The sequence below is a fragment of the Coregonus lavaretus genome (assembly GCF_964263955.1).
Source record: "Coregonus lavaretus genome assembly, chromosome: 13".
NCBI classification, from domain to species: Eukaryota; Metazoa; Chordata; class Actinopteri; order Salmoniformes; family Salmonidae; genus Coregonus; species Coregonus lavaretus.
In genome coordinates, this window is record NC_140000.1 from 14,947,080 (window position 1) to 14,970,084 (window position 23,005).

The 23,005-nt window shown below is 42.0% G+C and overlaps 2 protein-coding genes across 3 annotated transcripts; one reads left to right on the top strand and one right to left on the bottom strand.

Moving 5' to 3' along the window:
* Nucleotides 1-3,760: 3,760 nt before the first annotated feature.
* On the top strand, nucleotides 3,761-17,307 carry ncam3 (neural cell adhesion molecule 3; the record flags this gene model as incomplete). The annotated part of the gene is made up of 16 exons (XM_084175351.1): nucleotides 3,761-3,821; nucleotides 5,925-5,996; nucleotides 6,195-6,389; nucleotides 6,761-6,898; nucleotides 7,268-7,405; nucleotides 7,549-7,666; nucleotides 8,084-8,238; nucleotides 11,155-11,297; nucleotides 11,460-11,598; nucleotides 12,130-12,297; nucleotides 12,511-12,630; nucleotides 13,164-13,291; nucleotides 13,391-13,556; nucleotides 16,384-16,588; nucleotides 16,720-16,845; nucleotides 17,268-17,307. The coding sequence occupies 16 exons, from the start codon at nucleotides 3,761-3,763 to the stop codon at nucleotides 17,305-17,307; spliced, it is 2,112 nt and encodes a 703-aa protein (XP_084031477.1).
* Nucleotides 17,308-17,700: 393 nt separating this feature from the next.
* Nucleotides 17,701-22,947, bottom strand: cd22 (cd22 molecule). Of its 2 annotated transcripts, none has more exons than XM_084175354.1 (8): nucleotides 22,779-22,947; nucleotides 22,268-22,660; nucleotides 20,286-20,534; nucleotides 19,806-20,078; nucleotides 19,507-19,597; nucleotides 19,094-19,145; nucleotides 18,604-18,725; nucleotides 17,701-18,398 (listed from the first exon to the last, which is right to left on the bottom strand). In XM_084175354.1, exons 1-8 carry the CDS (start codon nucleotides 22,831-22,833, stop codon nucleotides 18,332-18,334), a joined length of 1,302 nt encoding a protein of 433 aa, XP_084031480.1. In that variant the 5' UTR covers nucleotides 22,834-22,947; the 3' UTR covers nucleotides 17,701-18,331. The 2 variants fall into 2 exon arrangements, with proteins under 2 accessions (XP_084031480.1, XP_084031479.1); XM_084175353.1 differs by having other exon boundaries at nucleotides 18,604-18,731.
* Between the last annotated feature and the right edge of the window lie 58 nt (nucleotides 22,948-23,005).

Below are 23,005 nucleotides of genomic sequence, written 5' to 3' on the forward strand. Positions count from 1 at the left end.
AATTGTTCATAAGCATAATTATGGGAAACATCTTCCACCCCAGCCTCCAACCCCCAATCCAGTCCAGCCATCTACAAGGCAACTTGAGGATGTGTGGCAGAGGAGGCTGGTTGGAGGAGCTATAGGAAGACAGGCTCATTGTAATGGCTGGAATGGAATCAATGGAACAGAGTCAATATGTTTGATGTGTTTGATTACGTTCCATTTATTCCATTCCAGGTGCCCCGTGTAGCTCAATTGGTAGAGCATGGCGCTTGCAACGCCAGGGTTGTGGGTTCGATTCCTACGGGGGGCCAGTATGAAAAATGTATGCACTCACTTACTGTAAGTCGCTCTGGATAAGAGCGTCTACTAAATGACTAAAATGTAATTACAATGAGCCCGTCATCCTATAGCTCCTCCCACCAGCCTCCTCTGGTGTGTGGCACTTAAATGTCACGAGAGCCCCTTGATGTCTGTCTGGGGTTTCTGTTAAGAATGTGTGTGTGTGTACAGTACGTGGTGGTATTTGTGTTTTTATTATCTAAACTAGTGTTGCAATTCTGGCACCAAAACAACACCCCATTGTTCATCTGGCCATTGTTTGTTTACCAGCATGAGAGGTGGACAAAGAAGGGAACCGTGCCTGGTCTACACTTTGGGGACTGGCGTCATGTGGCATCCCAAAAACATGAGGGTGTGGGGTCCTTGTTTTGGGGAGTGTGCCTTGACTATCCATTGTCACCTGAGACTGATGGTATTTTACTTATTCATCAACTAAGATCTGGACCCAAGATATAACTCAGCTAAACAGTCAGGGCTAGTTCATATTCCTTTTCACCTAAAATGATAGTGGTTTTGGTAGCTAGCTGCATTGCCAAACTTCCCTGTACTTCTCTGAATCAAGGGATGAACATGACAAGAAGGAGGAGTGAGAAAAGAAGAGAGGGGAGGAGGGAACAAAGATAATCACAGCTGGGAACGGCACTTTTTCCCCGTTGTGTGCCAACTTTCATAAAGAGCACGCTCCCCTATAATGAGAGAAAATGAGAGGCTGTTGATAATCGCTGTGATAGGCAGCCTCAATGGAAGGGCTGGGTCTCCAATGGCTGAGGAGCCTGCGATTGACTCACTATCAGCGTTGAGGTGCTGGGAAGGGCTGGCTGGCACTGGGACCCCATGGCTGATATAATGATATGGCTTCAGAGGTGTGGCGGCCTGGTTGACAACACTGGAGTGATACTGAGCTCCTACTGGGTGGCGGGCCAGATAAAAGGAGGGTGATGATGCTGTTGGAGTGTGTGTGTGTGTGTGTGTGTGTGTGTGTGTGTGTGTGTGTGTGTGTGTGTGTGTGTGTGTGTGTGTGTGTGTGTGTGTGAAGATCAGATATTGGTTGCTAAGCTGTGATTACATCACCTACCACCATTTTTTTAGATAGCTGTCATGCCAGAGTGACAGGCCAATGCTTTGCCCTATATGAGTATGTGAGTGTGCACCTTAAATAGACAAGTCTTGTACCAAGATGAAGAGCACATAGGTTTCCTGCTTGGCTTGAAACTGAACTGTATTTTCATAGGATTCTGTGAAAAAATACTTAATTTGCGTCCCAAATGACCTTGATGCTCATTTTACGATAAACACCATGCCCTAGTTTCCAGGATGTTCACAATCAAAGGGGAAGATGCGGTGCCAGAGTTGGCAGATTGTTAATTTGATTGCAAGATTTATACTGGAAATGTGTGTACATAATCTCCTTTTATCTCTACATTTGAAGTGAAGGATCCCACTGGGCACAGACGTCAGTTCATCTAGTTTTGATTTACATTTCGTTGAGTTGTCAACTAACGTGAATTCAATGTAAAATCAACAAAAAATATCACCGTCATTGGATTTAGGTTAAAAGTTGGGTGGAAAAAAAATGAAATGCCCTCATGTTGATGATTTTTTTCAAATCCAATCAATTTTCCACATTGATTCAATGTCATCACATTGTGTTTTTTGGTTGAAATGACGTGGAAACAATGTTCATTCAACCAGCTTGGGCCCAGTGGGATCTAACATGACTTGATATAAGCAAGCACATTTATCAGTGGACTGTTATATTATGTGAATCTTGGGATTCATCACATTGGAATTGTGGTGTCTAAGCAATTTATGACTTTGCTAACGTTTGCAAATGGTATCTTAGAGGATGTTGATTCAGCTTAGGGAAGCATCTGGAGAACAGTTCTATAGGGGCACCCTAAAACAGAGGAAGTCTGTTGTGTGGAGACATGGGATTGGTCTGTAGGGGAAACCACCCATATCATGTTAAAGATTATAAATACTTGGTTGGGACAAAGGAGGACAGAATAACATATTACAGATTGGGTCCGTTGTTCTCAAGATGCCTGCAGATGTCTGTAAATTTACGCTGAAATCTTTTGAAATAATAAACCTTTATAATCAAAGTACAGTGTAAGCGGACTCCTTGTTCTCACAGCATAATTAGCAACATATTTTTAGATACCACAGAATCATTACATATGTGTTTTATTTCACCAAGAGTTTGATATGATCACTATTGTGGCATTAGCCTGGGCTTGGAATCCTGGGTAAAGAGACGACCAGAGATGGTCAGTGGTTGCGTAGTTAGTGAGAGGAAGGATGACAGGAGACAACAATCTTAGAGTTTATTTTCTAGTGTATAGCAACAGTTGTCTCCTGATCACATATAGTTCTAGTAGGGTATATCCTGATCTAGTCGGCCAGTCCCAAGACTGTGAATAGGATGCTTTCATATATGATACATTATAAATACATTTGATGTACAGTTGTAGGATCTTAATTTGATCACCCTGTTGAAGGAGAACTTTTCTGCAATGTAGAACATGTCAAACTTGTAGTTTATTTGAGGTTTAAAAAGGCTTCTGAAGTTTGTAATTTCCACTTTGAAATTCAGACTTGATTTTCCCTTATGAAAAATGTATCAACCCCTACAAAAATGTCCATTAATTTTAATCAACATAATCATTCACATTTCCTGTTACTGCAGGATTATTTTCCTGCTGTAGAAAACTGGCTCAAATTAAGATACTACATCTGTATCTGGAATTTACCAAGCTATACAATCTCATCAAAATAATGAAACAATCCATAAACAATAAAGGGCATGATTATTCGAAACATGAAATTAGCAATTACTTGGCCTTGTTATCTAAATTTAGTTTGTTTTTAAAGAAATTAAAAACATATTTTGCTTTTTTTACTTCATCATGAGTAAAGAAAAAATTTACATTATGGGAACAGAAAAATGTAGTCAAGAAATTAATAGGCTTTACTAAATCAAGAATACATGTTTTATTTGCATAGCTTAATTTCAGATGAACTTGCTCTTTAACTAAAACTGATGGAGTCGAGTGATACAAATATCTTCTTCCATCTCGTCCCTGGGGGAGTGGGGAGTACGGAGTTCCTTTTATCCGGTGTTTTGGAGGGGATGCAGGGGCCTGCGGTGGCGCCTGATAGGGTAGGGTAGGCTACTTTCAAGCATTCATCTTCCCCGGTGGATGAGCTGAACCGAAAATGTTAAGGGGTGTGGATTTGAGCAGGGGAGGGGGGCGTGCAGAGATTTGAGAGATTGTGGGATCCCTGTCTGTCTCCCTGGTTCTCCCCTCTTTGCTTATAAAAGCATGAAACACATGTCTCCACCGCAGTTGTATTTCGCGCGCAATTGCATGCAGCAGGTGTCAAGGACTACATCAATCCATTCATTGAGGATAGTGGCAACGTTGAGGTAGAAATGGCTGAATCGATGCTCATCTTGAGAATGTGTTCCATAATGATGGTCCTTGGTTTTTCAGGTAAGAATACAAAATCCTAAACTCTTCTTCAAGGTTTGAATATTTCTATAAATAAACATATTAATTAGGCCTACTTTGATATTTGTTGGGAGTGGGATTATTTTTTGTTTTTAATTGTATTTATTCGATTATTTATTTGTTTATTTGTTAATTATTTGTCAATATGCATTTGCCTATAGTTTAAATAATATATACATATATAGACACAAAATGTCACTGTTGGAGTTCATTTGTTTGAATATGGGGTATGTATGCCTCAGTGTAATGACTTTCTTCATTAAAATCCTTGGCAGAAATGGTTTTTATCCATATCCAATATACTATTTAAATATCAGTATATCAGAGCTGGTATAGCCTATATATGACGATCATATCACTGCTGCAGATGTAGGATCTTAATTTGATCACCCTGTTGCAGGAGAACTTTCCTGCGATGTGGGACATTTAAAAACTTGGTGTGTGTTTAAAAAGGCTTCTGAAGTTTTTAATTTCCACTTTGACATTTCAGACTTCATTTCCACTTAAGATACATTTATCAACCCCTACAAAAATGTACATTAATTATAATCCACATAATTAGTCACATTTCCTGTTGCTGCAGGATTATTTTCCTGCTGTAGAAAACTGGCTTCCCCTCACAGGCAACATGGTTCACAGTTTGTGTTCTGTCATGAGATTCACTGGACTTGTTTGTCTTACTTTTCATTTACATGTTTTTTAATCTTACCTAAGGGATTCAATCCAACTTTACAGAGCTAACTAATGTGAACATTTTCCTTGCCAATTTTCCCTACATGTACAGTATACAGCATTTTCAACACATTCCTCAAGTACATGAATGTGGTACTACATCCATACAGCATTCCTAATACTAGAACATAGGAGAGAATACTGAGTTTGGTCATTATGTTAAAACATTTGATAGAATAAATCCAATCTCTACTGAGTTTCATCAGCGTGAGGTGTACCCAGAGCAATGTCCAAGCTCATCTATTCCTGATGCTGAATTGTAATAGGAGATAAATGCTTTCTGAATCCATCCCAGCCCATAACTTTGCAGTGATCTTTAAAATGCCGAAGAAGAGATGCCAACTAACTACTCTTATTCTAATTCCACCACATCTAAACTCATCCTAATTAATCCAGACGTGATTGTCAAAGCTGTATCTTCCCTCTGCTGTAATTTGGTTTTGGCTCCAAGAGCCCCCTGACCTTGTTTTCCACCCAAATTGATGATAGGGGATAGGAAAGCAAAAGGTTGGAAATCTATCCAACCATTTCACCTTTCAGTGGCCAAAAGAGACAAAGGACATAAAGAAAGAAAGTAAGTTATGAGGCGAAGGAGATGTGGCCATCTAAGAGAACTGGGACGCAGACATAGAGCCTGTCTCATCTACAGCCATACAGCCTGTCTCAGCCTCAGCCATATAGCCTGTCTCAGCCACAGCCATGCAGCCTGTCTCAGCCTCAGCCATATAGCCTGTCTCAGCCACAGCCATGCAGCCTGTCTCAGCCACAGCCATACAGCCTGTCTCAGCCACAGCCATACAGCCTGTCTCATCCTCAATACAGGAAGGAATAGTGTGCTGCTCAGGAAGTCCACCACTTTCAAGGTCCCTGCCTTTCTTTTCCTGGCCGCCTGTCAGCGTGCTGCAATTAGTCCCTAGGAGCCTATTTATAGGCCTATCTTACTATCTCCAGTTAAACAATAGGACAATAGGGTACACACATGCTCTGTCTGATGGCAATCTGCAGGGCTTCAGCGTTGACAGGAGCAATTGAGACCTCTCTCTGGCAGGTTTCCCAGGTCAAATCAATCAACTGATCTCTCTTGTAAATGTACAGTGTTGATGAGTGCACCGTTACAGTCTGTAGTAGAGATACAGTGTAGAACATAGATGGTAGATAAATGACAGGTGAGGTTTGGTGGTATTTGATTAATCATACTAATGTATTCTTAATCAATTCGATAGGCAGGCCCAAATGTTTGGCTCTGGGTTCTCATTTTCAATAGTTATTCCAGAATATGGAAGTTTCAAGTTGTGTTACTGTTAGGTGTCTAAAAGGTTGTTATAATATTGCTCTTCTTCTTCACTGTCTCAGAGTCCAAAATGGAAATCATCACCCACACAGCAGATGTGTTGCTGGGTGAGAATTCCATGCTCCTCTGCAAAGGTTGGTACAATGTTCTGGCCATTTCCATAAGAGCAACATCTTACCCTGCTTGAACAAATACAATATAATGCGAAAAATGTAAAGGGTAGAGTGTCTTCTGCATATTGTAGTACACTGGCATATGCAGTTGTATGAATTTATATATCCTTAACAAATTATTAATATATGATACACACAATCACACATAACCCCTCTTAGCTGGTGGGGAAGGAGAGATCACCTGGCAGAAAGATGGAGAGGATGCTGAAGATGAACAGGTTGAGAAAGTGGATGAGACATCGTCAAAACTGTTCATCAGGAATGCCAAGATGGAGGATACAGGACGGTACACATGCCTCTGTGAATTTGAGACAGGTCACAGAGATGATGTATCCTTGACCATCTTTGTCTACGGTAAGATGTTTAAAGTAAAACTTTTCACCTGGCTAATATGACCAAGAGTCAGTGTTGAAGGGTATTTCTCGTATTGTTTGAGTATTGAGCTAATTAATGTTGGCTTGCAAGATCAAAGACGCTATATTGCTCATATCCCTGTCACACACACACACACGTTTGACCCCTAACCCTAACCCTTAACCCTAACCTTAACCCCAAACCCCCAACTCAATTCCTAACCCTAAACCTAACCCCTAACCCTAACCCTAATTCTAACCCTAACCCTAAACCTAACCCCTAAGCCTAAAATAGCCTTTTTCCTCGTGGGGAACGGTGACATTTTCACAGTGACCATCTCGCTCTCTCCATCCCTCTCTCAACTCACCCAGAGCGGCCATCTTTCGGGCAAACACCGGTCTACCATGAGTTCCTGGAGGGTCAAGATGCGGTTATCACCTGCTTGGTCACTGGCAAGCCGGGGGTGGAAGTCAACTGGGAGAGGGACCATCAGAAACTGCACTCTGACGGTAGGAGGGGTGCCCTCGCAATGGCCGCTTCTGACAGTTCACGTGGTATGGGGGTCTCTTAGCTTCCTAGCTCCTCACACTAGCTGCTGCCTGCCTGTGACTGATGGAGAGGTGGCGATGGTGGACACGCTGTTGAGGGGCGGGAGGGGTCATGCAGCTCATAGGCTATTCCGATTTGCCACCAAATCGAAGGATGCTTTCCGGACTCTTCCCCGGAAACATCTGATTCAAATCTGACAACCTTAAAGAGAGAGCGTGATTGCTTTTTGAAGCTTGGTTATAATGATGATGAAGCAGACAGAACGTGTTCCTGACGCTGAGATGGGGCTGATCTTTCTTTTCCCTGTTGCCATGTCTTGCTCCCAGCAGGTCGGATCACAATACTGAAAGACAACTCTCTACAGATCAAGAACATCAACAGGAAGGATCATGGATCCTATACCTGTGAGGGCAAAATCAAGGACCGGCACATTTCCGAAAAGCTCGTCATCACCATTTTTGTCAACGGTGGGGTTTACTCAAAGTGAAGGAGGGAATAAGGGATATTTTAGGATCTTTATTTCATATAAACTCTTTATAGACCAGAGGATTAGGTGTGGTGTTGTATTTGACTATACTAAATTATGTCTCCTCTGACCCTCCTGCTGTAGTTCCTCCCACAGTGAAGATCCATGAGGAGGTGAAGAATGTCATGGCCGGACCAGAGACCAATGTCTCCCTCAGCTGCCTGGTCGAGGGAGTCCCCCAACCGAACATCACCTGGACAACGTGAGTGTGTGTGTGTGTGTGTGTTTGCTCACACCACTCATGTGCATGTGTGTAAAGCCAGAGTTTCCTGCTCGATACAGTTTGCAATAAAACAGAGAGAGCGAGAGAGAGAGAGAGAGAGAGAGAGAGAGAGAGAGAGAGAGAGAGAGAGAGAGAGAGAGAGAGAGAGAGAGAGAGAGAGAGATAAAACAGTGTATTGGAAAGTGTGTGTTTGGGTGAAGGCGTTCAGTGTGTCTATATTTATGTGGTCATCTATGTCTCAGTGCACCACTAATGTGGCGTGCCATCCTGTCTGTGAGGTTGACTGTGTGTCTCACTTCCTGTCAGCTTCCTTATCAGCACCGTGCTAATGTTCTGTAGCACCAGGCCTCACGTCTGTCTGTCTGTCTGTCTGTCTGTTGGCGCTTCCCTCCTCAGCCCAGACTCTTCAGATGAGTCCCGCTACAAGTACAACTCAGACAAGAGTGAGCTGATTATCTCGTCCGTAGTCAGGAGTGACTATGGAGAGTACATCTGTACGGCCAAGAATAAGATCGCAGAGAGCAGTGCCATGATCATGCTGGATGTCTCAGGTGTGGTTTTTTAGAGAACATCAGGAAACACACTCCTCCTGGAAACAAACAGCTTTAGCTTCATAAAACCAAGCTTTCTCCAAAAGAACAGATTAAAAATAGCTTGTTATTTGAATACTTCCTTCCAGATGTTTACGTTCCTGATATACAGAGATATCATGGAGAATTTGATTCTGTGTATGCAACCATTTTCTGTCAGACAGTCTAGTGAGCCTGAGCCAATAGAAGGTGTTTCGGAAAACAAACCATTTGATCCCATTCAAACCCATTACCTGTGTACCATTTTCAATTTGAATGTTAAACCAGGGAAAAGCAGCAGTGTGTGTCTCTCATCAGATAATAAATCAAAGTTAATCTTCAGGTGTCTGCACAGAATGAGTACCTTGGAGGAAAATGGGGAAGGTTCATGGTTTTTCAATTTCAGTCAAGTGGAGGGTATGGTATTTTTTTAAATCTAGTTCTGGGGAGGGTCATGTAATTTGTAATTGATGAAATTTCAATATTTCTCAGTGTTTTAGAATGAGTTGCTTATTAGGCTATATATGGACGTGTGCCTGATGCCACCCCTCATCTCTGATTCTCCCCTGGTTGGACAATATCAGGTGTGCCTATAGGCTATTTAGAGTGGTCTCAATCAAATGTAGGCTATAGGCTACGAAGTGCATGCTCGTAGAAGCACAGAGCAAAGTTATATTTCTAAGATAGCTGCTGGGATGGTGTAAATAAAACTAGGCTGCATTACACACTGCAATGGATATTCCAACCCTGAGCCCCGGCCTCCTCTGCTCTTGCTGATCAAAAACCTTTTTGTGTCCTGCCTAACCAATGGCTGTGCTGTGTAGGCCTAAGGTGGCAGTTCAGGAGGAGAGTCCAAGGCATTTTTTTATTAGGCCTAGTCTAAAAAATGCACTAACTTGAGCACAGACTAGCCTATAACTTATGTTCTGTTCAGATTGAGGAGAGCACAAAGATGAGAAGGAGGACCAGAGGTCAACTTTGATAGCTTGCTACTACTATCATTTATTTTGATTAAAAATAATATGTTTCTTGCCCATGTATTTCTTCATTTTAATTCAACTTTACTAACAACAAGAGGGCTTTGTGTTGGAGCATTTTCTTCCTATTTAAGAAATAAGAGAGAGGCCTACCTGTTTGACAGACAAAATTAGGTTATAGGCTGCTATATCCATAGATTTGTCCGTCAATTCCTCCACCCACCATGCACTCTTTAAATAGCCCACCCCCGTGTCAGTGAAGGGTTGTTAAGTTAAAACCAAGACTCAAATTGAGGGGCTATGAGAGGGTATGCCATAGGCCTACCTTTTATTAAAGAAAAGGGCAAAAAGCACAGGCCTACCCCTTGTTAACTTAAGATTTTGAAGAAAATAAAACAGAATCCGATTACATAAAATGATCTACACTAAATGTACAAAACACCTGCTCTTTCCATGACATAGACTGACCAGGTGAATCCAGGTGAACACTATGGTTCCTTATTGATGTCACATGTTATTCAATCAGTGTAGATGAAGGGGAGAAGACAGGTTAAAGACAGGTTAAGCCTTAAGACAATTGAGACATGGATTATGTGTGCCATTCAGAGGGTGAATGGGCAAGACAAAACATATGCTGAGGAATATTTCTGTCTTTAATAAAGCCATGTGATGTGAAATCCATAGATTAGGACCAAATGAATTCATTTCAATTGACTGATTTCCTTCTATGAACTGTAACTCAGTAAAATCTTTGAAATTGTTGCATGTTGCGTTGATTTTTTTGTTCAGTATAATTCTGTCACTATCAGTTGATTAAGCTATTCACTTTCTGTCCAATAGAAGATGTTTAAACCCGGACAGCTTTTAGGGAAACACTTGTGACCTTCTCTCGTTGGGTCAAACCATGGAAGAAGAGCAGCCAGCAGTTAAAGCTTACATTTTTCTGCGTCGGTAGGCGTACTCCTCATATGTCTCAGATTTAATTATTTACAAACAGGGACAGGTTCATTGCAAACAAGACAAACTGATTTGGCATTGGAGAAATATGATAAGATGAACACATAGGCCTATCTCTCTGTCCAGTCTTAGCCTGTAATTTCGGTAATTTGTGTGGTATTAAAAAAGATTCTGCTAATATGTAAAATTACGTAGAATTACATGAAATGTTTATACATGTTTTCTCAGACCTGCAAATACGATGATAGATTTATGCAGTGCTTTTACTATAAAGGAAATCTTTCCACCTTGTCCACGGTGGTCTGCAAACCCACAACCTTCTGGCCCTGGCCGCAGCCCTGTGCGCAATCAACATTCCTGCGTTGCCATGTAATGCTTACAGGACAAAGAACAGTTTCTAAAACGTCATATCTAAGGCTCTGGTCTGTCCAAGGAGAGAGGGTAAACAGTAGACATGTTCCCTGCTTTCCACTTTATGTTTTCATTATTATTTTGGGTATAGGGGAGGGTCACTTGTTTTTTGTTTTTTATGTTCAGGGAAGGTTAAATATATTTTGCTGAAGGAAGGCCCATCAATTTTTATTTCAGAGAGGTTAGATTTTCTCCATGTAACCCTTATCATAAATAACGTTCACTCCCTAACCATACACAAGACCAATATCTTGCTGGCTTAACCATACACAAGACCAATATCTTGCTGGCTTAACCATACACAAGACCAATATCTTGCTGGCTTAACCATACACAAGACCAATATCTTGCTGGCTTAACCATACACAAGACCAATATCATGCTGGTCTTCGAAGCCATCTGAACACACAACTCACAATCATTTTTCCTATTTAACAGAAGATGAATATATATTGTTAATAATTTGCACATATTCTTATCTAATGTAATTTGTTTGTGATTGTCACACAAAGCACTCAGTTCTTCCTGTCTCTTGTTCTGTACGTGTCTCCAGAGCATCCTGTAGCAATGCTGAGCCAGGAGAAGATGGAGGTGGAGCCTGGCCAGACACTCTCAGTGTCCTGTAACGTCTCAGGACACCCTATGCCCGCGCTGCAGTGGGTCAGGAAGACCAACAATGACCACCTCGTAAAAGTAGTAAGACAGACGTTTTTTTAAATTAAAAAGACTGATGATATGATACGTTCACACAGTGGCATTAATTACTAAAAACATTGGGGGAGAACCAGGCAGAGAATTAGTTTTTTGTTATATTTCTCTCCTCTGAATTCCTGTCTGGTTGTGTTTGTGTGGACACAGGACGCTGGTGGAGGTCGAGTGAGAATGGAGGATGGCTATGTCCTGGTCATTGACAATGTGACACCCTCTGATGGAGGTCTATACAGCTGCATGGCTATCAGTCCTGTTGGCAACACCTCCACAGACTTCAGCCTGCAGAGTAAGGCCACTCTTGACCTTCCTACTCTTTATGATAATACTTAGCGCTAACACAACATCCCACTGGACACAGACGTCCGTTCAATGTTTAATTTTGATTTACAGTTGGTTGACTAACTAACTAAAATGTCACCATGTCATTGGATTTAGGTTAAAAGTTGGGTAAACAATTTTTTTCAAATCCAATCAGTTTTTTACGTTGATTCAACATCATCGCATTTAATTTTGGGGTTTAAATGACATGGAAACAACGTTGAGTCAACCAGTTTTCACCTTTCTATAAAGGGACAAGCAGCCACAAACCACTATAATATTTAAAAATAACTGAAAACAATGGGAGTTTTTAACTTAAGTGTAGGTACTCTATTTACATTTGCAGTGATCACCGGTTTTTGTTTCTAATGGCAATGTTCTTCTTCTTTCATCCTGACATGCTCATTCTCTCTTCACCTCTCTCTGTCTTTGAACTGCTCTGCACCTCCCTCCTTCCACCCTCTCGTTCTCCATTTTTCTCTTATCTCTCCTCCCCCAGCCTGGCCAGGTAAAGCATCCCAGGTGAGTGGCACCCCAGGGCCCACGTCGGTCCACTTCACCCTGGGGGCTTCCCTGGTGGACGGGGGCTCTCCCATCACCAACTTCATCCTCCAGTGGAAGACAGGAAGTGAGAACAATTGGCAGGAGAGAGTCATCCAGTCCACAGGTAAAAACCTGACTCTCAGTGACCAATCTATTTAATGAAATACTGTAGATGATGTTTGGGACAGTTACATAAGATGAATCCAATGAATACGTTGAGGACTAGAAGTCGTATCTGAATACTGATTTCCCATTTTAGTAATATGACTGAGTAGTTTGAGTGTATAAATATAAAAGTGATATGTGTGTGTTCATGCACTCTGTTGTTTGTGTGCAGACCCCCTGGTGATCACACATCTGTTTCCCTACACCTCCTACTCTGTCCGATTTGCCCCTCGGAACAACCTGGGACAGGGAGGTTTCTCAGACGAGCTCACCGTCCGCACACAGGGCATACGTGAGTGTCACCCTCCTCTTCCTCCTCTCTCTCTCTTCACTCCGAATCGCATCATATCTAGGCAAATGCAGTATAATTATTATTAAATGTCACCAACTATCGTTGTTCAAACTGCATTACTTGTGTTAACAAGCTATGTCCATATTGTGATACAAACTATATCCATATTGCCTACTGTTTTGAGTTTCTATATATATTGGCTGGAAGAAATGTTCATCTGCCATCATTCACTCATTCCACTGTCACATGATCATCCACATGACATCGTCACCTGCTCGCTGACGGCTACTCATGCTCCATTATTGCCCCACTCCTGATGTCATCATCCCATTCCATTGGCATTCGGCCCCGCAGGAGGTAAAGTACTGACACGTGTTGTGAAACTCTGCAAAGCCAGTTTTTTCATGGATAACCAACCTACCATAATGACAGTAGATTTTACTACAACACTGTGTAGTTATAAGCTGACTGATGCATGAACACGCCTGACCTCCTGTACCTACTGTACCAACACACTGCCCCTCCCTTCCCAGGGGAACCAGACAGCCCGGTCCTGGTGGCCAGCGAGGGGAAGGTTGAGGGCAATATGTTCTCAATCCCTTTAACGCAGTTGGACAACGGAGGCTCCCCCATTATCCACTACATTGTCCGCTACAGAGTGGTGAGTATGCATGCGTTTTTGTTTTTCAGTGAAGACAAAAGATCAAGACATTACAGAGTGTGCATGTCCTTAACCCCCCACTCTCTGTCGCTCTCTTAGAATAAGGTGGACGAGGACTGGAGGCAGAAGGACCTGCCATCCAACTCGACAGTGATCAACCTCCATGACCTGCAGTATAATTCAGACTACCACATGGAGGTGCTAGCCGTCAACCCCAACGGCTCCTCCAGCCCCGCCAAGCTCAACTTCAACATCCCACAGCCTGGTAAGCTGCTATGGCATACTGTAGTAGTGAAATAAATCTTGAGACCATCTGAGAGGTGTCAGAGGCAAGGACACACCAGAACTCAACAACAATATAGCAAACAATTATATACTTTATTAAACATTTAATTTCATAAGACTGCGTGGAGTATCTGAGATAGGCGCCCTACTATATTTATGCAGTCTATGCAACTCAACTGGAGCCTGAGTAGGAAGCGAAAACTGTGGTGTAAGAAACACATAGGCTATGAGCTTAATTACACACTAGGAGGTGACACTGCACACAAAGGTGGGAACATGTGGTTACAAGGCAAACTGGACATCAAATACTCTTAAAGCATGCGACCGACTTCACTGCAGACAGTTGCTTGGACCAACACAAACAGTCAAAAGATCCACACAATAGTGACAAAGGCATATATAGGACCCAGACCTCTTAAGTTACATAACTGTTCTGCCCGCCCTTCATAACCCCCGCTGTAATTTAAAAAGCTACTCCTAACAACTAAACACATTTAACAGGATTTAGCCAACAGAATACAGTTGGAGTCGGAAGTTTACATACACTTAGGTTGGAGTCATTAAAACTAGTTTTTCAACCACTCCACACATTTCTTGTTAACAAACTATAGTTTTGGCAAGTTGGTTAGGACATCTACTTTGTGCATGACACAAGTAATTTTTCCAACAATTGTTTACAGACAGATTATTTCACTTATAATTCACTGTATGAAAATTCCAGTGGGTCAGAAGTTTACATACACTAAGTTGACTGTGCCTTTAAACAGCTTGGACAATTCCAGAAAAAGATGTCATGGCTTTAGAAGCTTCTGATAGGCTAATTGATCATCAACATAATTTGAGTCAATTGGAGGTGTACCTGTGGATGTATTTTAAGGCCTACCTTCAAACTCAGTGCCTCTTTGCTTGACATCATGGGAAAATCAAAAGAAATTAGCCAAGACCTCAAAAAAAAAATGGTAGACCTCCACAAGTCTGTTTCATCCTTGGGAGCAATTTCCAAACGCCTGAAGGTACCACGTTCATCTGTACAAACAATAGTATGCAAGTATAAACACCATGGGACCACACAGCCGTCATACTGCTCAGGAAGGAGACACGTTCTGTCTCCTAGAGATTAATGTACTTTGGTGCGAAAAGTGAAAATCAATCCCAGAACAACAGCAAAGGACCTTGTGAAGATGCTGGAGGAAACAGGTACAAAAGTATCTATATCCACAGTAAAACGAGTCCTATATCGACATAAACTGAAAGGCCGCTCAGCAAGGAAGAAACAACTGCTCCAAAACCGCCATAAAAAAGCCAGACTACGGTTTGCAACTGCACATGGGGACAAAGATCATACTTTTTAGAGAAATGTCCTCTGGTCTGATGAAACAAAAATAGAACTGTTTGGCCATAATGACCATCGTTATGTTTGGAGGAAAAAGGGGGTACTTGCAAGCCGAAGAACACCATCCCAACCGTGAAGCACGGGGGTGGCAGCATCATGCTGTGGTGGTGCTTTGCTGCAGGAAGGGACAGGTGCACTTCACAAAATAGATGGCATCATGAGGAAGGAAAATTATGTGGATATATTGAAGCAACATCTCAAGACATCAGTCAGGAAGTTAAAGCTTGGTCGCAAATGGGTCTTCCAAATGGACAATGACCCCAAGCATACTTCCAAAGTTGTGGCAAAATGGCTTAAGGACAACAAAGTCAAGGTTTTGGAGTGGCCATCACAAAGCCATGACCTCAATCATATAGAAAATGTGTGGGCAGACCTGAAAAAGCGTGTGCGAGCAAAGAGGCCTACAAACCTGACTCAGTTACACCAGCTCTGTCAGGAGGAATGGGCCAAAATTCACCCAACTTATTGTGGGAAGCTTGTGGAAGTCTACCCGAAACGTTTGACCCAAGTTAAACAATTTAAAGGCAATGCTACCAAATACTAATTGAGTGTATGTAAACTTCTGACCCACTGGGAATGTGATGAAAGAAATAAAAGCTGAAATAAATAATTCTCTCTACTATAATTCTGACATTTCACATTCTTAAAATAAAGTGGTGATCCTAACTGACCTAAAACAGGGAATTTTTACTAGGATTAAATGTCAGGAATTGTGAAAAACTGAGTTTAAATTTATTTGGCTAAGGTGTATGTAAACTTCCGACTTCAATTGTAGGTACAGACATGACACTAAACATTTAAATGTCACATTTAAAAACATTTAGCTTGTCTAGCTGACGAGACGCTCCCGTGGGGTCTGAGCGTGTGCACCCTTGCTGAGACGGCAGGCATGGCATGTTGCAGGCCGACAGTAGGTACATACCTTAGATGCACTGAGTAGCCTTAGCTTTAAGCAACAACCCAAAAAATAGCTTTCTTATCTGGTTGTCGTCGGCAGCCCTACACAGCAGCGAATGACACCCTCCCACCATTATAGGGTGAGTGCAATATAATTGCTAGGGCTACAGAGCCTCACGTTCATCAAAGGACCAGCTCCCCCGCTACCACCTTTCTGCTCTCTCACCTTATAATAGTTTTTCCAGAGTTCCGGGCAGAGCTGGCAAACAGGCACAGGTGCCAGCAATTAGTTCATTATTTGGTGACGTCATTCCTTGCGAGCTGTTTCACAGCTTTACCACAGTTACATACTGGAAAACGGACTATTGCCCAATAGAGAGGAAAATATCTCTGAACTAAAAACAGTTACAGAACAGAGCAGCCAGAGCAGGATAAATATGATTCTCTCTCCCTCGCTGTGTCTCTCTCTCCTTCTCTCCCTCCCTTTCATCCCCTCCCTTCCCTTCTTCCCTTTCAGTAGCCAAGATGAATCAGGGTGGGATGGGGAAAGGGGCTGTGGCAGGCATTGTCATGCTCATCTTCTTGGTGCTACTGATCGCCGTGGACACCACCTGTTGCTATACCAACCGCTGCGGCATGTTGATGTTCCTGGCTGTCAAGCTGTTTGGGCAGAAGGTCCCTGGGATGAAGACTGTGGAGGAGGGTGATGGCATCTCTAATGGGTAACACTGTTCTCTAGCCTACTGTCTGTCTGTTCCTCAACGTAACGTGTTCAGAGGGTTGTAGTGTGGTTATGTGTGTTTCTCTATATGAACCCTCCTGAGCCTCAGTTTATGTGTGTCCTTCAATGCAGAGACTTGAAGTTGAATGGGCTAGGCATACCGAGGGATAGCATCCCAAAACTGCAGACACAAAATGTGGCAAAGAATGGGTTGCAGGCGGAGGTCACATGCGACAAAGCGCCCCTCACCAAATTCGAGTAGGTGGCCCATGATGATGTCAGAGGGGTGGACACAGCCCACCCTCGCCCTAAACGGTCTGTGATCCATAAAAAATGGCAAAAAAAGGCACCTCTGCACTTATAAGTCAGCAAGTGTGTTTGATCACTGACTAATTATATTATAAGTAATATAACCATGTGCAAAGTGATTCCCTTAGCCATTTTTTTATACCCATTTTAATTGTTAGGTAGCCACCACCCACTTGCCACTGCTAGAGTCTTTGATGATTTGAACTGACGAACACAGGAATACCCTCTCAGATTTAGAAGGCACACAGTCTTATTTTCCTGTATTTGCATGTGCGTATTTCGTTACTGAGGTAAAGACTCATTAAATATTTCCATGGCTAGCTGTATTGAGTTGTATTTTATATCTAACCTGACCCATCATTTCCTGTCAGGAAAACGTCCCCCAATGGAGATCCAGCCACAGAGGCCTGAGTTACTGAACAGGAAGTGACATCATAGTATCTGAAGAATGGAACCAGTAAATGCCAAAGTTGAAAGGAGGAAGTATTGTGAGTTGGGGGTCTTAGTTAAATGTTTTTTGAGAGTTCCCAGGACAGTCCAAGTTGAGAAAGAAAAAGGATTAGGAAAGTTATCTGTGAACTCTAATGTCTATGTGTAATTTCATCCAACCCTGTGCAATCTCATGTTAAGTGTTACGTTTCCTTGATTTTATATTTCAGTACATTCATGTTATATTTCAGCACTTTAAGGCTGCTGTAAATTGTCAGGGAGACCTTCGTAGTTTATGAATTGAATCATAACTCATTATTTATTGAAGTCTATATTCACTTTAATCTGCAAAAAATCTGTAAGTGACATATCATTATTTAATAAGGACAGTTTATTCTAACATATTAACATATTTCCACATTCAATATACAGTATCCAGCATGATCACATTAACAAATAACAACGTGTCAAAATTACATCTCTTCAAGGATTGTAATCATGACAAATATACAGAGCTCTTATATATTACAGAGAAATATGATATGCTTATTTTTTTTATAATCTGTTGTTAAATTGCATTCCCTGTGTGCTCATGTAATCGTTTTATGTTAGTATTTGTATAATTATCCAATTTTTTACTGTTTATTTTGTATATTGTACACTGTACATAGTTTGTACATACACATACACCATAACAGCTATGTATTTAGCTATTTTAAAAAATTGACTTAAAAACATGCTTGTTTTCATTCACTTTTCTTCAGATGCCCATACTGTAGGCCAGGACTGCCCAACCCTGTTCCTGGAGAGCTACCGCCCTGTAGGTTTTTGCTCCAACCCTAATCTATCAAACCTGATTCTAATAATTAGCAGGTTAATAAGATGAATCAGGTTAGTAACACGTGGGGTTGCAGTGAAAACCTACAGGAGGGTAGCTCTCCAGGAACAGGGTTGGGCAACCCTACTGTAGGCCTTGTGGTCTCGATATCAAAGTTCTCTGACCACCTCAGTGTGTTTGTGGTTGGCTGTAGATAACCGCATCATCATCCTCTGCCTTGTTATTCCGCTGCCTCCTTTTAAGGGGAACAGGTTTTAGTGCAGATCTACATTTGTATTTACCCAGTAGTTATTAAGATATTACAGACACTACGAAATGTAAGCCTGTTATTGCATTATTGCGTACACGTTTTTTGCAAGTTATTATGCAAGTGTTTTGATACAAAAGAAAATCCTTGTGCAATTTACTTTGAGAGTCTCACTCACTCTGTGGTTATTTACCTGGGTGAAGGAGCAGGCCTGATTTTGAGCTCTGCATAGTTCAGATCATCAGGATCAGTGATCGGCTTGGCTGACTGTCTCATATTTTCATAGATGTCCTCTGGTGTAGACAAGGTTGCTTTCTGTATCTAACAGTCAGAATACAGTCAAAATACTGAGCACCGGCCCCTGACATAGAATTACTCTCTTTCTACTCTTTGGCATACTTTAATTAACTCAAAGTTAAATGGGATTGATTTCCACATTTACCATTCACTTTCATACGAGCTGTTTTTTTTATCTAAGAAAAACAGAACAATAAATTCCATGTGGAAGGTTTGTTTGGCAATGACAACATGACCCATTGCATCACTTTGAAGTGACACTCCACAGTTACCACATTTAGTAACTTCCCTTCAGACAACAGACTGACTGAGTTGGTGAAGGGTTGTAGAAGCAGACAACCACAGTAAGGCCACTGTTAGTACTTTCTTTTCCTCTGATCACCTACCTGGGGGACTGGTTTGGTCGGAAGCTTCTTCTCGGCCGTGATCCACTTCCGTCTGTGGTTGATAAAACAAAGAGAGAATTCAGCCATAAAGGCCAATTAAATAGCCTGTCATGCTTTTTAGTAACTTTCCACTGTGGGCCAACCAAACCAACAGTTGGTGGTTGTCGATGCCAGTATGGTATATCTTTTGAAAGAACATTTGGAAAGAAGGAAGTTGTGTAAGTCTCAGTTGTGACATAATTACGACATCAAGCCTGTGGACAGTGCATTTTCATTTGCATGCACAGCTAAAGAGGGAGGGGAATGGGGCAAATAGAATTCTGTATATTTCTAAAGAATATAGAGGAGAGAAGGCCCTTCAGTGCACTATAATATATGTTTAGTTCTTTATAAGACATTTTCAAACCACTCACCTTCTTATGTAAATGTAGAGCACCACAATCACTGCTGTGACAAGGAAGAGAGCCCCCAATGCTGCCAGGACCACCATTAAATGGGCTGATACTGGAACACAAGCGAAAATACACTATTAAAACTGATCAGACCCATGGTTTTTGTATAAAAATATTCACTCCAAGATATTCCACAGATGACATGCAACATCATATACTGTAACTTCATATCTGTGTCTGCATGCCATTGTTTTGTTGCGATACACAGGGCAGACATCACAACAGCGTGACATACAAGAAGTGCAGAAATGTTGTAGTACCTTTAACTTTCACCTCCAGGTCTGTAGAGTTCTGTGATCCAAAGGCATTCTGGGCCATACAGAAGTACAGTCCACTGTCATCAGAATCTATTTCGTTGAAGGTGTGTTCTTTCCCCGTCCCTAATTTTAGTGAAGTTAGCAGTGCTGTCCTCTGAAACCAGGTGTAGGTCTCTGCTGCAGGGTTGGCGTTATTGTTGCAGGTCAGAGTCAGATGACTGCCTTTCACTACCTCAGGGCTCGGGCTGGCCTTAACAGAAACGTCCCTTGGAGCATCTGGAAGCAGACGTACAGAAAACAACATTGTTCTGTGTGTATTCATTTGACTGGATGTTAGTAGTCCTGCATTTATACATTAATACAGACAATGAATCAACTAAGCCATCTGAAATGTACATTGGCCACTGTGAAGAGAAAACAACACCTTGAAGATAGCTGACTACAGAAAAAATAGCTTCAAACCAACATTTATTGCTGACTTACATCTCACATCCAGCAGTATTGATGTAGATGTGCCTTGCCCCAGACCACAGGTGTAGCACCCAGTGTCATTAGGGGAAAGTGGACCTAGGGGATACTGCCCACCAGGGACACCAGAGACACCAGGGAGTGGGCGGCCATCTTTAAACCAGAGGAACTCCATTTGAGGAGGGTTACAGCTGGAGGTGCAGGCCAGCGTGACGTTGTCTCTCTCCTTAACAGGGCCATTTTCATTTAACTTTAGGGATAAGACTGACATGAAGAAGAAACATGTACAGTGGGGGAAAAAAGTATTTAGTCAGCCACCAATTGTGCAAGTTCTCCCACTTAAAAAGATGAGAGAGGCCTGTAATTTTCATCATAGGTACACGTCAACTATGACAGACAAAATGAGATTTTCTTTTCTCCAGAAAATCACATTGTAGGATTTTTAATTAATTTATTTGCAAATTATGGTGGAAAATAAGTATTTGGTCAATAACAAAAGTTTCTCAATACTTTGTTATATACCCTTTGTTGGCAATGACACAGGTCAAACGTTTTCTTTAAGTCTTCACAAGGTTTTCACACACTGTTGCTGGTATTTTGGCCCATTCCTCCATGCAGATCTCCTCTAGAGCAGTGATGTTTTGGGGCTGTCGCTGGGCAACACAGACTTTCAACTCCCTCCAAAGATTTTCTATGGGGTTGAGATCTGGAGACTGGCTAGGCCACTCCAGGACCTTGAAATGCTTCTTACGAAGCCACTCCTTCGTTGCCCGGGCGGTGTGTTTGGGATCATTGTCATGCTGAAAGACCCAGCCACGTTTCATCTTCAATGCCCTTGCTGATGGAAGGAGGTTTTCACTCAAAATCTCACGATACATGGCCCCATTCATTCTTTCCTTTACACGGATCAGTCATCCTGGTCCCTTTGCAGAAAAACAGCCCCAAAGCATGATGTTTCCACCCCCATGCTTCACAGTAGGTATGGTGTTCTTTGGATGCAACTCAGCATTCTTTGTCCTCCAAACACGACGAGTTGAGTTTTTACCAAAAAGTTCTATTTTGGTTTCATCTGACCATATGACATTCTCCCAATCCTCTTCTGGATCATCCAAATGCACTCTAGCAAACTTCAGACGGGCCTGGACATGTACTGGCTTAAGCAGGGGGACACGTCTGGCACTGCAGGATTTGAGTCCCTGGCGGCGTAGTGTGTTACTGATGGTAGGCTTTGTTACTTTGGTCCCAGCTCTCTGCAGGTCATTCACTAGGTCCCCCCGTGTGGTTCTGGGATTTTTGCTCACCGTTCTTGTGATCATTTTGACCCCACGGGGTGAGATCTTGCGTGGAGCCCCAGATCGAGGGAGATTATCAGTGGTCTTGTATGTCTTCCATTTCCTAATAATTGCTCCCACAGTTGATTTCTTCAAACCAAGCTGCTTACCTATTGCAGATTCAGTCTTCCCAGCCTGGTGCAGGTCTACAATTTTGTTTCTGGTGTCCTTTGACAGCTCTTTGGTCTTGGCCATAGTGGAGTTTGGAGTGTGACTGTTTGAGGTTGTGGACAGGTGTCTTTTATACTGATAACAAGTTCAAACAGGTGCCATTAATACAGGTAACGAGTGGAGGACAGAGGAGCCTCTTAAAGAATAAGTTACAGGTCTGTGAGAGCCAGAAATCTTGCTTGTTTGAAGGTGACCAAATACTTATTTTCCACCATAATTTGCAAATAAATTCATAAAAAATCCTACAATGTGATTTTCTGGATTTTTTTTCCTCAATTTGTCTGTCATAGTTGACGTGTACCTATGATGAAAATTACAGGCCTCTCTCATCTTTTTAAGTGGGAGAACTTGCACAATTGGTGGCTGACTAAATACTTTTTTTCCCCACTGTATAACCAAATATAGGACATGTTGAAGGGTTAATAACTGACCACCATAGGTTAGGTAATACCTTAATTGTTTAGTATGATGACATGTACATAAATCTAGATTTACCTGATATGTTCAGGTCCACACCCCCTGGTCCTGTAAATCCCTGAGGGTCCTGATTATATTTCTTTGCGTAAAGTCTGAAGAAAAATCTGCCACTGTCATCTTCAGTCACATTGTTGAGTTTCAGTGTGCAGTTTTTGTCTTGGTCATAGAACTCTGTTCTTCCTCTGTATCTTGTCTTATTCAGTTCAGATGTGTCATACACTACATCTCCCTGCTGTGAGCCGTCTAGTTTTTTACCACCTCTCGGAGTGAACCATAGCTTTTCTGTAACTTTATGGGTAGCTGGGTACCTGTATGTACAGTCAAATACCACTGATGAGCCTTTTGATGCACAGATAACGGAATTCCTGTCGCTGCCACGGTACCAAACAGACCAGGTCTGGGCCAGTGTGCCTGAAAACAGCGACTGAAAACATCAGTGCCCTTGTGATAAAAACAACCCCACACAATACATTGATTTATTCATTTTCCACTGATGTATATAATTCACTTAAACAAAGATAAAATATACCTGTCAGGGAGAGTAGAGTTAACAGAGATAACGGTAGGATGTATTGACAGTGCATAGCGGCTTTAGCCCTGTAGGAAGGAGAGTTGTATTCCAGAAAATATATAATCAATACAATATTTGATCCAAGAACGTAGTACCAATAGCTCTGCTATGTGTTATCTGACCAGCAGTGTCCGGGCTAATTCTTCTTATTGAAGACTAGGGGGTTGTGGAGGAGTACTGATGTC